Source organism: Conger conger, chromosome 3, assembly GCF_963514075.1.
Source record: "Conger conger chromosome 3, fConCon1.1, whole genome shotgun sequence".
Lineage (NCBI taxonomy): Eukaryota > Metazoa > Chordata > Actinopteri > Anguilliformes > Congridae > Conger > Conger conger.
The window spans coordinates 34723991-34741365 of record NC_083762.1 but is presented as its reverse complement, the minus strand read 5'-3'; the positions used below and the strand labels follow the sequence as shown (position 1 = coordinate 34741365).

The window sequence follows — 17375 nt, the reverse complement described above, 5'->3', positions numbered from 1 at the left end:
AATTTCTGCCTCAGTCCTTTTGTACCTTTGTTTTTCTGATTCCCTCGATTTTGACCTTTGATTGTTTTTTCGACTATGCTTTTGCATTCTGATTTGAGCATTGTCTGTTGATCTCTTGGCTCTGAACCTTGGACTGAATAAACAATGTTTTTGGATTATCCCTTGGTCTGCTTTTGGGTCCTCAGTACCAGACATAACAGAAACAAAGTGCTGCTGTACTGAGCAACAGACATCAAACAGGTCGTCGAAGGAAAACAACAGCAGTTGATTCTGAGAGCTGTGACAAACCCCAAAACATCAGTCAGTGACAAACAATTTCCACAGGGCAGGGGTGAGGGTGTCTTATTCACCTGCTTGAAGAAGACTTGGAGAGCAGAAATATTGATGCTACACCAAAAGATACAAACCACTCATCAGTAGTAAGAATCAGAAGGCGAGATTACAATTGACAAAGAAGTATAGCCACTAAGCTTTATGGACCATATTAGATAAAGGTTAACCTCTACCAAAGTGATGGAAAGGCCAAATGTGGAGAAAGAATGGATCTGCTCATGATCCAAAACATAAAAGATGATCTGTGAAGCTGGAGAAAGTGTCATGGATTGGGCTTGCATGGCTGCTTCTGGAGTGTGCTTACTAATCTTTATTTATGATGTAACCCTTATGATGCACCAGTGTGACCTGAGTCCTAACCAACAATTTTGGAAACAGTACAAAAAATAATACACGTTCCCTTCTTTGTTCACAGCGCAGGACAAGCTGGCTGGGGCAGGGGTGGGAATCTGTGATGAGCTCATCTCTTTGGAGATTAGCTCTCCTGATGTATGTGATCTCACCCTGATTGATCTCCCTGGAATTGCCAGGGTTCCTGTTAAAGGTCAGCCAGATGACATTGGAGATCAGGTGAGTGTAGAGCAAGGTTATTACATATTTTTAATTCTACTATTTTTCTACTGCTTGAATGCCTTGCAGCATTTTGGAACATGAGGACCAGAGTTGTGCCAAGGACAGTCAAGTAAGCCACTATGAGGCTGAGAAATGAGGAAAACAAACAGCCAAAGTCTGTCACATAGACCAAACCTCAGGCTTACCAAAATAAACTGTTTGGAAAATCATTAAAAGACTGCCAGCACTAGTGAGCTCTGTGATTGTAATGGGGCTGGTGAGCCATGGAAGATCTGTACAGTTGATGACCGAACTGCCCAATAACCAAAGCTGGGGTGTTATAGTTCAGGCATGTGTAGCTGCCACAGGTACTGGCTAACTTGCCTTCATTGATAATGAAACTGCTGATAGCAGCAGCAGAATGAATTCTGAAATATACAGAATTATCTTATAAGTTCAATCTAATGCCTCCAACCTCATAGGACAGTGCTTCATCCCACAGCAAGACAATGATTCCAATCATAATAGAGCGCTCTCTTTCTTCTTAGTGAGGTTCCAAACAGTTTGTCTCAGTTTGTGTAGCCTATGTCTGTCACTGTTTATTTCCATATTCCTCAACCTCATAATGGAGGGACTATGAATTGAAAAGGGCTTACAGTTTACTGTTATTATTATTATTTTTTTCAGATCAAAACTCTCCTCCTGAATTTTATTCAGAAGAGTGAAACCATTATATTAGTTGTGGTTCCATGTAATGTTGACATAGCAACAACTGAAGCTTTGAAGATGGCACAGGAAGCTGATCCTGAGGGGAAAAGGACTCTTGGTAAGAAAAGCCGAGAGTTCTATGTATGTACAATACGTACCTTACTGTTTTTGTGTGTCTTTTTCAAGTATTCCTGTTTCACTTTCTTAATTTTTTTTTGTCCCAGCATACAGAAAAAACCCCCCAAAAAAACAGATTTTTGCATTATTACTAAATATTGGCCTGGATTCAGTCAAAATGTATCTGCAAATAGAGTTGGCCAAGAAATCATAAATCACCAAAATGTAAATTAATATAAGCTCCAATTTTCAAACAACAGAGAAAGTTAATGAACTTTGATTATCAGGTATAATGACAGCAAAGAAAATATGTTACTATTATAGTACCCTCCGCATACAGTAGTTTTTCTATCACGCACTGGTTATATTATGTATGTTTTGTCTAAGGAACAAATACATAATACATTCCAAACTCTCTGAAAGAATGGTACAAAAAGTGCTAGGCCAGTACCCTATAGGTCCATGAAATTGTTCCTCTAGCCATCAATATAATTATTTTGTTCCTTTTTTGCTTGGAAAACGTACTCATTTGTACCTAAAGAGGACATTGCTGAACTTTCAGGGTACGTTTAGGAAATTTGATCCTTGAAGAACAAAAATGAACTTCCACTTTATTCTGCAGTATTTCTACAGTCATGTGACTCTCTGACAACACAGTGAAAGGGCCATTGTCACCTGAACTATACTCTGATGTTTTCCTGAAGATTTTATGTTAATCCTCAAATACTGAGTAAATTAACTCATGGTGATTTTGTTGTTTCTCTGAAAAGCAATTCTGACCAAGCCAGACCTGGTTGATAAAGGGACAGAGAAGAATATTCTAGAAATTGTCCGAAACCAAGTGATCCCACTCAGCAAGGGCTACATCATTGTCAAGTGCCGGGGCCAGAAGCAGATTGATGACAAGATCTCCCTGTCTGATGCCATCAGAGCAGAGAAAGATTTCTTTAGGCGCCATGAGTACTTCAGGTATGACAGAAGAACAATAAATACATTGATTACATTGCATTCATCCATTTAGCTCACCATAAGTATGTCCACATGAGGGATATAGTGGCCTTGTTGAGATACCTCACCATGATGAGCATGAACAGGATACCTCTGGAATTCTGGTAGCGGAAGAGCAGAGGATGGTAAATGATGTTGGGTAAATCATGATGGGTATTGAAGCTTGTTTCTTGAATTTGAAGTTTGTTCAAACAAAACTGTCCACACTCCTGTACCATATGTTTTCATTTGGGAACTGAAACTGATTATTTTCACAGTGGCCTTCTGCATGAGGAGAAAGCCAGCACAGAGTGTCTTGCAACAAAACTGACTCAAGACCTGGTGGATCACATAAAAGTGAGTTTTGCCAGTCATCCTGGCAAGCTGCTTCACAACATTGAATGTTTAGTCACTCCAATGCATTTGACACCAAGAGTTTATTTGTCTCAATATCCTAAAATGGGTCCGGGAGAACCTCATTGCATGATGCCTTTCTTTCCAACCTGAATTGCAATTGTTCCCAACTACCTTTGGATGTATAAATGATACTGCCAAGGTACTGCAATAACACAGCAAGTGCAATTGAAAGAAAATATTAAAAAACAATATTTAAATTGTCGACCAATAAGACCAATACGTATAATAAATACCTAATAAATAAAGTGCTCACTGAGTGTATCTGGATCATAACCAAGGAGAAAGTTAATATCCTAACTTTGCAAGAGTGTCGTTCTCATGTTAATTATCAGAACATGTGTCACTGTCTGGTGTCTTCATTCCCTTTACTCTAGAAATCCCTCCCTCTCATCTCCGAGCAAATTACTAAGCAGCTGTGGGACACCAGGAAGATGCTGAGTCTGATTCCAAGTGGGCCCCCTCTGGAACCCCACCAGAGGAAGATCTACTTCATCGATGTAAGTACCCACACACGTCACTCTTCCTCTCGGGCACGTGAAGAGGTAGGGCCCGAGCCCCTGCTCCTTTGCCCCCCTCTCCCATTCTGCCAGCGTAATCTGTGAACAGGCCAGAGTTGGTCACTGTTATGCAAGTCATAAATTAGTCTGAAGTCTTAACTTTCAAGTCTCAAATCAAGTTCCAATCATGAAGGGCAAGTCTCAAGTTGAGTCCCAACTCACTAAGCTTGGTTCAAGTCAAGTTCAAGTTCAAGTCCTTAAAGGTTCTTCAAAATATAAATATAAATGGAATAGCAAACTGAAAAGTAGATTTTTTAAAAACTAAATCCAGTCAAAATGCAGATGCAGTTGTTTATTTTGTATTTCATTTCCTGTCTCTTTGCTGTACAGACACTAACAGAGTTCAACGACCAGATAAACCGATTGTCCAATGGGGAGGTTGTCATCCAAGAGAACTTGTTCATCCTGCTCCGATCTGACTTTCAAAAGTGGAAAGATCACCTGGATGGCACCAAAGAAAGATGTATGGAGTTCATGACTTATTTACAAAGAAAGACTTGGACTTAACCAACATTTGCATTACACTGCAGCAGCATTATTGTGATGTGCCATTGGGATCTTTCCAGATATGTAAAAAAAAAAATAAAATAGAAGAAACTTGCATGTTTGTGACATTAAATATCATTAATCAGCACTTCAGTTTGAAATACATATTTTGAAACTTGTCTCTGGCTATAAAACTAGCAAATTCATTACGGCCATCACTTATAGAAGAGAGCCTTCTTTCTGTACTAATCCTGTAAAATACACATTGCTCGTGGTATTTTTAATTATTTAAAAATGTATTTTATTTTATTTTACATGCTTCTAGTTCACGAAACGGTGCATGAAGTGGTGAACGAGTACGACCGGAAACACAGACGTCGTGAGCTGCCTGGGTTCAGCAACTACAGCGTGTTTGAGATGGTTGTCCAGAAGCTGGTGGTGGAGCTAACGGGGCCAGCTATAGACACGATGAAGAGCATCAGAGGTAATGCTCCTGGAGGGGCGATTATGGGTTTAATATCTTTAATTTATCGGTTTGATGTTCTGCTGTGTATGACCCCGTTTCCTCTGGTAAGCTAATTCGGGTCATAATTTATGCCAAAAATATACATACAAGTCTATTAAATAAAATGTGTATCGGTGTTAACCTATAAACGCAGATTTTCATGCAAGCCCAGTCAGGGCTTTAATAAGGGATTGTCGAATGAACGTAGAAAAAAACAAGAAAAGTTCATACACGGGTAACCCAGCCAAAAAACATACAGTACCAAGGGAGAAGGCAGTCTCGAAATCGGTAAACCATGCAAAAAATCCAGTAACCATGAAAGCTGTCAGCGGGGCAGAAGTGCAGACGGACGGCAGGCGGGCTCGGAGTCGAAGGCGGCGCAAGAGTCAAGACCGAAGTCCGCTCTGCGGGGCAAAAACACAAAGACAGCAGGCAAGAGTTCGTGGTACAGGCAGGCAGTCGTCAACAAAACAGAAGTCAATAATCTTTGGTCAATAAACAGGCGTGGTTCGTAACAGGTAGACATTTCAGATTGGTAGCCTATTGTACCCCGTCTGATTCAATTAGATACACCGTATTAGATTAGATTAGTATTAGATACACCGCCCACACCCCAACCCCCAGCGGCCCGAAGGAGAGCGACACGCCTTCTTCAAGCTGTCTCGTCTCATGGTCGTGACCGTGATTCCAAGGCGCCCGAGGTGCTTTATTGTGCGGCGATCTACTAACTCTGCCAAGTCCCAATCGCTAAACATGAAACCTGACGTGACAAGCATAAAACGTGACACCCATAAAACTTACAAGACTTCCATTTAAATTAAACTTTTGAATGCAATTCACTTTTGATTATTTGCTTATTAAGTGTTTATCGACAAGAGTACACAGTTTAAAGCATAGTGTAACGGTCCGGTTTAAACGGAGGCAGAGACGTGAGCTTGTGGTTATCTTTTAGAACTTTATTGTCGAGAAGCCACACAAATATGCGCACTCTGAAGATCACCCAGAAGAACAACAACTGGACTTACGCCGACCCGAAAACACATCCCCTCACCCACGCACGCGCTCTCTCTCCCCCAGCCCACACGACCCACGTCACTCCCGTTGGCTGGCAGCGCTAATGCTGCAATAACAAGTCCCAAACAGGGACGCTACAATATTAAATCATGAAAACTGGTTTCAGCAGGTGGTTGACTGATCAGTGTATTTTTATTTCCATAGTGTAAGCAGTTTCATTGTCAAAGCTGTGGAAGACTAAAGCTCGGCAATATAGCCTAGCTGTTGTACTTTCTCAAGTAACACGCACTATGCAACAGGTAAAAAGAAAATGGTTTCACATCTGGCACTTTCCTTCCCACAGTGATGTCTGCAAGGCAACCGTTTCAGCTCCGCCAACCATAGATTATGTGTACATATTATTACTTCGCTAGCAACTTTTCTTTCATGTATTTTTATGAAATGTATCTGTATTTATATTATTGAACTAGCTAGTTTGCTAAGCCCGTCGTGATTATTTCAACAAGCTGCTGCTGTATTTGGCTGGAGGAACGCATTGGCAAATCATAGGAGATGTCGTTATATGGATTCCTACCAGGGGGTGACAGCAATAGCTTATAGCTACGTTTTCACTGTCCTTGCAGAGAGCCAGAAGGAGGTGTCACAAGCCTCAAACAAAGTGAGGCCATGCCTCAAATCTTCTCATGAAGCTGTAAATTTAATATAAAGCCATAGCAATGAAGCCCAATGCTGTGTTGACATAATTTTATAATGAACAAATTAGCACCACCCGACTGGGAAAAACAGTTCACGTTAACCTCAGGTATTAAATGCGAGGCAAAAAACTGAACTCGCAAACAAATCAGCCACATGTCATGCCACTTCTATAGCCAGCCATTATGTTCAGGTGTAACTTGAAGTTCAACCATTATAGATCAATGTTTCATAGGCGTAGTAGGCTACGCCATGCCCCATACGTGTTTTATGGAATTTATATGAACATATATATATATATATATATATATATATATATATATATATATATATATATATATATATATATATATATATATATATATATATATAAGATATTAATTAATGGAATAATAAAAGAACAAAACACGATTTACAACTGTGTTTTTTAATTTCCGCGCACAATACGAACATCTGAGACCATCCGAAAGCTTTGATAAATCATAAAATGGGTTTATGGTGAATTTCATTGAGGTCAGATTTGATGAATAAGGCCCAATGAGTGAAAATATTTTCCCCCACTTGTTCATATAGTGACTGGAAGGTAAATTATTTTCAATTAACCTTGCCATAGCGCAATCTCACATAGGCTCGCAACGTAAATCGTATTTGAAATAAATCTTTCATATTATCGAATCGTGTTTTGTTATTTTATTATTCCATCTATATATATAATATAATTATCATTATTATTTTATTTAGAGTGCCTAAATTATTTTAATATGTCAATGGAGTGGAGTTGAATATAAATATGACCTAGTGAGTGTAACGTTAGGTTGGCCTTACGTTGGCCTTCAACTTCCCTAAACATGTTCCTCGCAGATGGCCACCAGGAGGCGACAGCATATCACTGTATATGAATAAACTATCATAACACAACATCCCCCTTTCTAAGTACAGAACTGTACTGATATCTCAGCTATTAACGAAATGTTATTTACCATTTAAACATTTTACTTCTGTACATACTGTAACTTCATCTAAATTAAAGTTTACTGTTTTTCTTTTGACTTTTCTCTTATTCAAACTGAATTATTATTAACCAAAATGTGTATCCTGTGAACAGTAGAACTTGGTTAAACTGAACTAAGAAGGTGGGGTAGACTGCCCAATCCTTCTGCTGAGTGTGGGGTTTTATTCTGACCCATAGAAATCACTCAGTTTACCAGGAGTACCTGCTATTTAGGCACAAGTCTTTCAGGTACTCTGGAGCTTTTCTTTCTCTTGCAGGGTAGTGTTTTATACGCTCAGGGCTGTGTGGCTGAGCTGGCCCCTGCTCTGGTCGGCATGGACTCGCTGGCTGACTAGCAGGTTGCTCTGGCAGGATGATCTGCGTTGCTGGAGCCACTGGCGTTGTGACAAGGTGGTTCCGGTTCCGACATAGGGTCCCTCTGGGTGTGTCAATGATGTATGACCTTGGTGCATCCGCCTGTCTCATCACAGTCCCTTTTTCTTTTGTGTCCTTTACCCAGACATGATCACCTGGAATCAGTCTTGACAGATCGTGAGCCCTATGTCTTTTGTTGAAGTTCTTACTTTGTCTCTGTCTCTTGTTCTGTTCCTCCTCTTTGAGTTTTGTTATGTACTGTCCTCACAGCACCCTCTGCTTCCCCATTGCTCTGGGGATATCTGGGGCTAGACGTGGTGTGTGTGAATCCCCACTGTGCCGCAAACTGTCTGAAGCACTCCGAGGAGAACTGGGGACCATTGTCTGTCATTACCTCGGATGCTATGCCATGCCTGGCGAAGATGAACTTGAAATGTTCCACCACTGCTGCTGAGGTTGTTGATGCGAGTTTAGCCACTTCTATGAAACGGGAGAAGTAGTCTACAACCAGTAGGTACTGGTCATCACTCCACTGAAATAAATCAGCACCGACCTTGGCCCATGGCCTGTCTGGGAACTCTGTTGGCAGTAATGTCTCTTTGAAGTTGCTTTTCTCCTTTGCACATGCGTCACAGTCCTCAACCACTTTCTGAAGCTGTGCACTCAGTCCCGGCCACCAGACTGACTGTTTTGCTCTTTCACGGCATTTTGCTATCCCCTGGTGCCCTACATGCAGTTTGTGTAGGATTTCGGTTTGTAGTGACTTGGGAATAATTAACCTACACACTTTTAGTAGTAGTCCGTTTTCAACTGTTATCTCTCCAGCAAACTGCATGTAAGGAAGGAAAGCTCGATCTATTGTGAATCTGTCTGGCCAGCCCTCAAGGCAGTACCTTTTCACTTGGCTCAGTATCTCATCTCGTTTTTGATGATCTTGAATTTCCTGCAGCCTTTTATCTGTGGCTGGCAAGCTTGACAGGACCATGTTCACATACAGATTTACCTCTCTCTCCTGCTCCAACTGCTCTCTCTCTCTCAACGGTGCTCTTGACAGTACATCAGCTGTGGCTAAGTTCTTGCCTGCCACATGTGAGATGGAGTAACAGAAAGCCAACAGTCTCATCCTGAGTCTCTGGATGCGTGGCGGAAGCTCGTCAAGGTTTTTGGACCCTAGTAGCGGCACCAGGGGCTTGTGGTCCGTCTCGATGTGGAACGTGACTCCCACCAGAAAGTCTGAGAATCGCTCACACGCCCACGTGATGGCTAGGGCCTCTTTTTCTATTTGGGCATACCTTTTCTCTGTGTCGGTGAGTGCCCTGGATGCATATGCGACTGGCTTGAGCTGGCCGTCATCCTGCCTCTGGAGTAACACGGCTCCCAGTCCATATGATGAGGCGTCTGATGAGACAACTGTCTCTGCTTTTGCGTTGTAGAGCGCTAGCCCTGGTGGGGTGCTCAGCTCCTCCTTGATGCTGTTGAATGCTTTCTGTTGGTCGTGTCCCCACATCCACACATTCTTTGTCTTTAACAGGTCCCGGAGAGGCTGAGTCTTTTCTGCAAGATGAGGGAGATACTTGCCCAGGTGATTCACCATTCCAAGGAATCATCTCACTCCTCCCGTGTCTGTGGGCTGCTCCATGTTTCTCACTGCTTTCACCTTGATGGGATCTGCTCTCACGCCCGCTGCATCTATGATCTGTCCGAGAAATTTGACACAGTCTGTTGAGAATTCACATTTCTCTCCTCTCAGCGTGACACCTGCCTCCTGCAGCCTCTCTAACACTGCAAACAGTCGTGTGTCGTGCTGCGCCTGTGTGTCTCCGTACACAAGCACGTCATCCATTTGGCATAGTACGCCATCCAGACTTTCCAGTATCTGGGACATTCTCCTTTGATAATGTTCAGGTGCAGAGGATATGCCGAAACATAGGCGGTTGAAGCAGAATCTCCCAAAAGGTGTGAGGAACATCGTGAGGAGGGCTGACTCTTTGGCTAAGGGAATTTGCCAAAACCCAGAGTTTGCGTCGATTTTCGAGAAGATTTTGGCACCCTCTAGCTGCCCAAGTGTGTTCTCGACTGACAGGAGCATGTGTCTTTCTCTCTTGACTGACTGGTTCAGTTTGGTCAAGTCTACACAAATGCGCACCTCATCTCTGCCTGGTTTTGGTACTGGAACCATACCAGCACACCAGTCTGTGGGTTGCTCAACTCTCGAAATCACACCCAGCTCTTCCATGCAGGTAAGTTCTTTTCTGACTCTGGACATGAGAGGCCGTGGGATACGTCGTGGAGTTGATATGGAGAACGGCTTGGCATCTTCTTTAAGCTCAATCTCGTATTCTCCCTCCAGTTTTCCTAACCCTTTGAATAGTTTAGGGAACTGCTGCTTCACTCGCTCTCTAGAGTTCAGGGACACAGAATCTACTCTGGCCACTAAACCTAGTGCTTGGATAGCTGGACGTCCCAATAGACTAAACTTCAGACCCGGAACTACATAGACTTCCTGTACTGTGCACTTACTCTCTGTTTTCAGTGTGGCTGTGAATTTTCCATTCACTCCAATGGGGGTCTGACCTGGTCCCTGCAGGATTTTATTCGTCTGCTCCAGGCTCTGAAATGGTCCCTTCTTAAACACCTCATCTGACAACACTGTTACGTCTGCACCTGTATCTATTTTGAATACTGCATCATAGTCATCTACTTTCAGTGTGATTAACCATGGTGTGTCTGCAGATTCTGAGCTAACTATGCCTAGGAATGCTATATCCTCATTCTCATCATTAGTTGTGTTGACTTCATTAATAGTCCCTGACCTGCACACTTTTGCATAATGTCCCCTTTTATTACATAGGTTGCATGCTGCGTTTTTAGCTGGGCACTGCATCTTGCTGTGTGCTGGTGTTCCACCACACCACTTGCACCTTGGCTGATTACCTGGCTGAGGCTGATGAGTGTTTTTGTGTTTAGTTCTAGCTTGCATCTTCTACTGCCTTTCTTTGCCTGTGTTGAACCTCTGTTTCATTTGAACACTGTCCACATTTGTAGCCTCTACTTTGAAATTGCTCTTCAACATGTCTTGTTGCTTTTTCACAATTTCACTTTGACGTACACGCGTCACCACTTTCTCCAGCATCAGCTCTGCATCCATCTGAAGTTGCTCTGACAGTCTTTTGTCACGCAGACCCACAACTAATCTGTCCCGGATCATCTCGTCGTGCAGCTGTCCGTAGCCACAATGTTCAGACAAGCAATGAAGCGCTGTTATGAAACTTTCAACAGTCTCTCCTTGTTCCTGTCGTCTCTGGTTGAATTTTGCTCGCTCGAAAATAACATTCCTCCTGACGAAATGTCCATCAAATTTTTCTTTTACGCTGGCATATACACTCGCCTCCTGCTCCGACAGGCGAAGCGACGTCATTATATCTTCCGCCTCATCACCCATAGTGTAAATGAAAGTGTTCACCTGATTTTCTTCTGGCTGTAGTTCTAGACCAGATGCAATCCTGAACCTCTCAAACCTTCGAATCCACTTGGGCCACTGCTCTGGCTTTGTAAAGTCGAACTTGGGTGGTGGGGGAACTTGAAACCGCTCCATTGTTGCCGTTAGCAGGTCAGCTAGTCCTGCCGCGTTCGTTAGCTATTTAGCTTAGCTCCTAGCTAGCTTGAACTTGGAATACACAAACTGACTAGAATTCCCGTGAGTTCTCTCCGGTTATTGCTTGTGAAACATCTTTGATGATTAATTCACCCAATCCACCGAAGTATTCTGACACCATGTAACGTTAGGTCGGCCTTACGTTTAAAATAAGAACGCTCGGTATGAAGACATGTATTCGGTAGGCGTAGCTTTATTCAACTCCCCTAAACATGTTCCTCGCAGATGGCCATCAGGAGGCGACAGCATATCACTGTATATGAATAAACTATCATAACACAACAGTGAGTTATGAGGTATTTTTTCTTTTAAAAATCATACTGGACAGTGGTAAGGTCTGAATAAGCACAGACCAATCAGCTGAGCTATTGTAGAAAGCTCTGCTGCTCTCTTGTGTGTGTGTGTATGTCTGTGTGCCTGTGTGTGATTACAAAGTTGTAGTTGGAGAAAGACATGGGCTACCTCACTGCACTCTTCTGTGATATTATTATTATGTGTTGTATTTGAATCAGCTAAATGTTTGGTGGATAATTCCTAAACAACAGTAAATGTACAGTGGAAATTTTAATTGAAAGGTGTTGTTATTAAAAGGTAATCTCCTTTGGGTTGGGTTAAAAATCATTGACCCTCTTGCACCTGCTAAAAAAAATGGACTTGCTAACCATTACTATTCTGAACATGTGCATTTAAATGATGTTTAGACCCCAAGATCACTGTCATTGTGACATGGAATTTACATACATGAAACATTCTAAAAAGTGCAGGGAATCTCATTTTGCAGATCTCAACTTTAATGAAATGAGCACCAGACAAGTGTTGTTTTTTTTGCATACAATTTCCCTTACAACACATCAGATGGTGCCAAAGTTGCACATCAGAAATGGTGGTCAAAAAACAAAATAGATTAGATTTTTTATACTCATATTCATGTCATATTTATGTCATATCCTCTTTGTCTCATAGTTCTTTCATATTATCCAAGATACACTATATCCCCAGTGAAATTCCATGGATTGCACCTGTGACATTGTTATACATGTACGGGTGGTTCGGTGATTGCAGGATGGGGGGTTGAAAATGTTACTTTTGTGTTCAATATTTTGCGTTAATTTTTGTTTCATTACCAGACACAGTCCAGAAGCAGTTCATCGACGTGGCTAAAACCTGCTTCAAGAATTATCCTTATCTTCAGTGTGTTTCATCGGTAAATCGCATCACATGCCGTTTCTTGCTTGTATAAACTTAGAATAGGTGTGGCCAATGCTGGTCCTGTAGAGCCACAAGGTGTGCTATTTTTGACCATCGTCACCTTAGCTAGTAGCTTTTTGAGTTCTCATTACCAAGCCTAGACAGTTTGGGTGAACTTTTATAGTGGGAAATTTAAGCTTAGAAATATAATTTTTTAAATACATTTAAATGACTGAATAATACTTCAATCACCAAACAGTAACGTGATGCGTTATTAAACCATAATGTATTGCCGTAATTTAGACATGCTACTTGTGTTAGTGTGCGAACAAGCCACTGCACTGCAGACTGTAACATGTTTTGGATAAAGGTGTCAAACCTCAGTCTAGTTATTTTGTGAGGCTGTGAGATTTAAAATGTTTTTGGCATCTCTTCTATGAACCAATTGCACATTCTCCCACTATTTTAACTTCTCCTCACCATCCCCAGAACAAGATAGACAACATACAATCAACACAGGAGGCCCTGGTAGAGGGGAGGATCATGGAACAATTTGAAATGGAGCAGCTGGTCTATACACAGGACAACATCTACTACAAAACCCTGAAGGACATTGCTAACCAGGAGGCCTCAGAGGAGAACTGCGCAGAATTTGGCAGCAGGTCCAACTACCCAGACATGCTCAAGGCCTACTACGAGGTGGGTGAGAGTAAGAACATCTGTTAGAACAGCAGCTGTATATAGACATCTCTGGAGTCTTTAAAAAAATGGTTTGTGATTGTATATTGGGTCTTCAGACAATGGGTAGTAACAGAAAGTGTTTTTTCCACTGAATGTATTTATTTTAAATGTATTATTTTTGAATTAAAAGCAGACACATCCAGGATTGGGCATAATTATATACAGTACTGTGGAAATGTTTTAGGCAAGTATGAAAAAATGTTGTAAAATAAGAATGCTTTCAAAAATAGAAATGTTAATACTTTTCATTTTTGAAGGAACTCGGCAGGTAGGTTGGTCCAAACATCTTGGAGAACTAGCCACAGTTCTGTGGATTTAGGCAGCCTCAAATGCTTCTATCTCTTCATGTAATCCCAGACAGACTCGATAATGTTGAGATCAGGGCTCCCTGGGGGCCATACCATAACTTCCAGGACTCCTTGTTCTTCTCACGCTGAGGATAGTTCTTAATGACATTGGCTGTATGTTTGGGGTCGTTGTCCTGCTGCATAATAAATTTGGGGCCAATCAGATGCCTTCCTGATGGTATTGCATGATGGAGAAGTATCTGCCTGTACTTCTCAGCATTGAGGAGACCATTAATTCTGACCAAATCCCCAACTCCATTTGCAGAAATGCAGCCCCAAATTTGCAAGGAACCTCCAGCATGCTTCACTTTTGCCAACATTACATTACATTACATTACATTATTGGTATTTGGCAGACGCGCTTATCCAGAGCGACGTACAACAAAGTGCATACCCATAACCAGGGATAAGTGCGCTGAAAGACCCTAGAGGGAAGTACAATTTCAATTGCTACCCGTACAACAATGATAAGGACCAGGGCCTATCTTTTTTACATTTTTTTAATTTTTAATTTTTTTTAATTTTTTTTATTTGAACAAACAAATAAACAAACAAACAACAAAGTAAAAGTGACCAAACTTAACTATCCAAATACTGCTTACCTAGCCAACTAAATATACCGAAACAAAGTAAATCACAAAGACAACAATTAAGGTTCACAGGGAGGTAGGGAGGGATGGGGAGAGGTGCTGCTTGAATAGGTGCGTCTTCAGTTTGCGCTTGAAGGTGGGGAGAGATTCTACAGTTCTGACCTCAACGGGGAGTTCGTTCCACCACCGTAGAGCCAGAACAGACAGTAGTCGTGAGTGTGAGGTGGAGGTTCGGAGAGGGGGAGGTGCCAAGCGGCCTGTGGAGGCTGAACAAAGTGGTCTGACAGGGGTGTAGGGTCTGATGATTTTTTGTAGGTAAGCTGGGGAAGACCCCTTAACTGCTTGGAAGGCTAGCACTAATGTTTTGAATTTGATGCGAGCCATGACAGGCAGCCAGTGGAGGGAAGTAAGCAGGGGGGTGACGTGTGAGTATTTGGGAAGGTTGAAGACCAGACGAGCTGCTGCATTCTGGATAAGTTGGAGGGGTCTGATGGCGGATGCTGGGAGGCCAGCCAAGAGGGAATTGCAGTAGTCCAGGCAGGACAGAACCGCTTGGACCAGGAGCTGGGTTGAGTAGGGGGTGAGAAAGGGGCGGATCCTTCGTATGTTGTGTAGGAAGAACCTGCATGACCGGGTCAATGTTCTCGGAAAGGGACAGTCTGCTGTCCATCACCACGCCGAGGTTCCTTGCACTGGGTGATGGCTGGGTGATGTGGTATCCCCAAGGGAAATGGAGAGATCCAGACGGGGAGAGGTATTAGCAGGGATGAATATCATTTCAGTCTTACCTGGGTTGAGCTTTAGATGGTGGTTGTCCATCCAGCTCTGGATGTCACTCAGGCAAGCAGAGATATGGGCAGAAACCTGTGTACCAGATGGTGGGAATGAGATGAAGAGTTGGTTATCGTACGCATAGCAGTGGTAGGATAGCCCATGTACAGTGATCACAGGGCAAAGGGAACGAGTGTAAAGAGAAAAAAGAAGCGGGCCTAGGACTGAGCCCTGGAGAACTCCTGTGGCAAGGGGCCGAGGTGTCGATACAGTACCAGCCCAGGCAACCTGGAAGGAGCGACCAGAGAGGTAGGACTCAATCCAGTCCAGGGCTGTGCCACAGATGCCCGTTGCTGATAGAGCGGACAGGAGGGTGGAGTGATCCACAGTGTCGAAGGCAGCAGAGAGATCTAGAAGAATGAGGACAGAGGAGAGGGAGGCTGCTCGTGAGGCATGGCCTACAGACACTCATTCTTATACCGCTCTCCAGGCCTTCGGTCAACAAACTGCCTTCTGCTACAGCCAAATATTTTGACTTATCAGTCCAGAGAACCTGCTGCCATTTTCGGCACCCCGTTTCCTATGTTTTTGTGCATAGTTGAGTCGCTTGGCCTTGTTTCCACGTCAGAGGTATGGCTTTTTGGCCAAAATTTTTCCTTGAAGACCACTTCTGACCAGACTTCTCTGCACAGTAGGGTGTACCTGGGTCCCACTGGTTTCTACCAATTCTGAGCTGATTGCACTGCTGGACATCTTCTGATTGCCAAGGGAAGTAAGCATGATGTGTCTTTCATCTGCTGCACTAAGTTTCCTTGGCCGACCACTGCGTCTACGGTCCTCAACGTTGCCCGTTTCTTTGTGTGTGTTCAACAGACAGCACATCTGGAAACCCCTATCTGTCTTGAAATTTCTGCCTGGGAGAGACCTTACTAATGCAGTATAACTACCTTGTGTCTTGTTGCTGTGCTCAGTCTTGCCATGGTGTATGACTTCTGACATTAAACTGTCTTCAGCAACCTCACCTTGGAAGCAGTTTGGCTGTTCCTCACCCAGTTTTAAGCCTCCTACACAGCCGTTTCTGTTTCAGATAATGATTGTGTTTCAACCTACATATTAAATTGATGATTAGCCCCTGTTTGGTATAATTGGTTAATCACACACCTGACTATAAGCCTACAAAATCTCTGACTTTGTGCAAGTGTACCTAGAAGAATGAATGCTGGTTTGATGGGTAGTCACACCAAATATTGATTTGATTTAGATTTTTTTTCTGTTCACTCACTTAACATTTCTATTTTTAAAAGCATTCTTACTTTACAGCATTTTTTCACACCTGCCTAAAACTTTTGCACAGTACTGTAAATACACAAATTATATAAAATATTGTCAATTTACAATCCCAGAAAATATCTCTTCCTCCCTTTCCTGCGTCTACAGATTGTGGTCCAGCGGCTGGCTGACCAGGTGCCGATGTTGATCCGCTTCTTCCTGCTGAAGCAGTCGGGCCGGATGTTGTGCAGGGAGATGCTTAACCTGATGGATGGAGGCAATGTCAACGAGATCCTGCGTGAGGAGTCGGACGTCAGCCGCAAGAGGATCGAAATGCAGAACCGCCTGGAGCGTCTCACGCTGGCCCAGAAAAAGTTCTCCAGTTTCGTCTGAGGAAGAGAAGATGGCACTGCATCACAACGACCTTATTTGTACATAGATCTGCACACATGCTTATTTCCCATGCTAGCTTCATGATTTTTCTAATTTGTGTAGAATGTGGGATGTAATGATGTGGTCAGAAGATTGTTAAACTTGAATGGCTTTTCCAAATGAAGTTTTATTTTTAAGCATTAAAAAAGAGGCAAGCTAAACTTTTATTATATATGGTTTTGTGTGTTTGCTTATAGTAGGGGTAGGGTAAGAATATGTGCCTATGTATATTGGTTTGCATGGAGGTGTATACTGTTAGGGAAAAATGAAACATGCCAGTAAAAACAACAATAGCTATACTTGAATTAACTTTCGTATTTATTTGCAAAGAAATGACAGAAAGTGAGAAAGCTTACCGGCTTTCTGATTTGAATCAGACATAGCAAGACTCTTAGACACACTTTTCCAGAAGGGGGGGCTTTACCAAAACAAAAAGACATGAAGCTGGCCACTAACATTTATCAGTATTTTGTATTCTGAATACCCCTTGTTGATCTTGCTGTAAGACCAGAATGTGCTAGCTACCCCCTTCCAGGAGAAGCAGAGACATTAAGGTCAAAGGCTGTCTGCTGGGAGAGAGACAGAGAAAGACTCCTAGTAAGCACTTAATTCAGAAAGTGGTCTAATAGTAATAAGGATTCAAAATA

General features: G+C 42.5%; 1 protein-coding gene across 2 annotated transcripts in view; it reads left to right on the top strand.

Moving 5' to 3' along the window:
- The window catches only part of LOC133123407 (interferon-induced GTP-binding protein Mx1-like), a 36641-nt gene extending 19614 nt beyond the window's left edge, over nt 1-17027 (top strand). For both annotated transcript variants that reach the window (XM_061233872.1, XM_061233873.1), the window contains exons 5-14: nt 749-903; nt 1573-1711; nt 2481-2679; nt 2976-3054; nt 3489-3611; nt 4002-4134; nt 4483-4641; nt 12518-12594; nt 13068-13277; nt 16465-17027. In XM_061233872.1, coding sequence (XP_061089856.1) covers nt 749-903; nt 1573-1711; nt 2481-2679; nt 2976-3054; nt 3489-3611; nt 4002-4134; nt 4483-4641; nt 12518-12594; nt 13068-13277; nt 16465-16689 — 1499 coding nt within the window. In that variant the 3' untranslated portion in view covers nt 16690-17027. The remainder of the gene's footprint in view (nt 1-748; nt 904-1572; nt 1712-2480; nt 2680-2975; nt 3055-3488; nt 3612-4001; nt 4135-4482; nt 4642-12517; nt 12595-13067; nt 13278-16464) is intronic.
- The last annotated feature ends 348 nt before the right edge of the window (nt 17028-17375 follow it).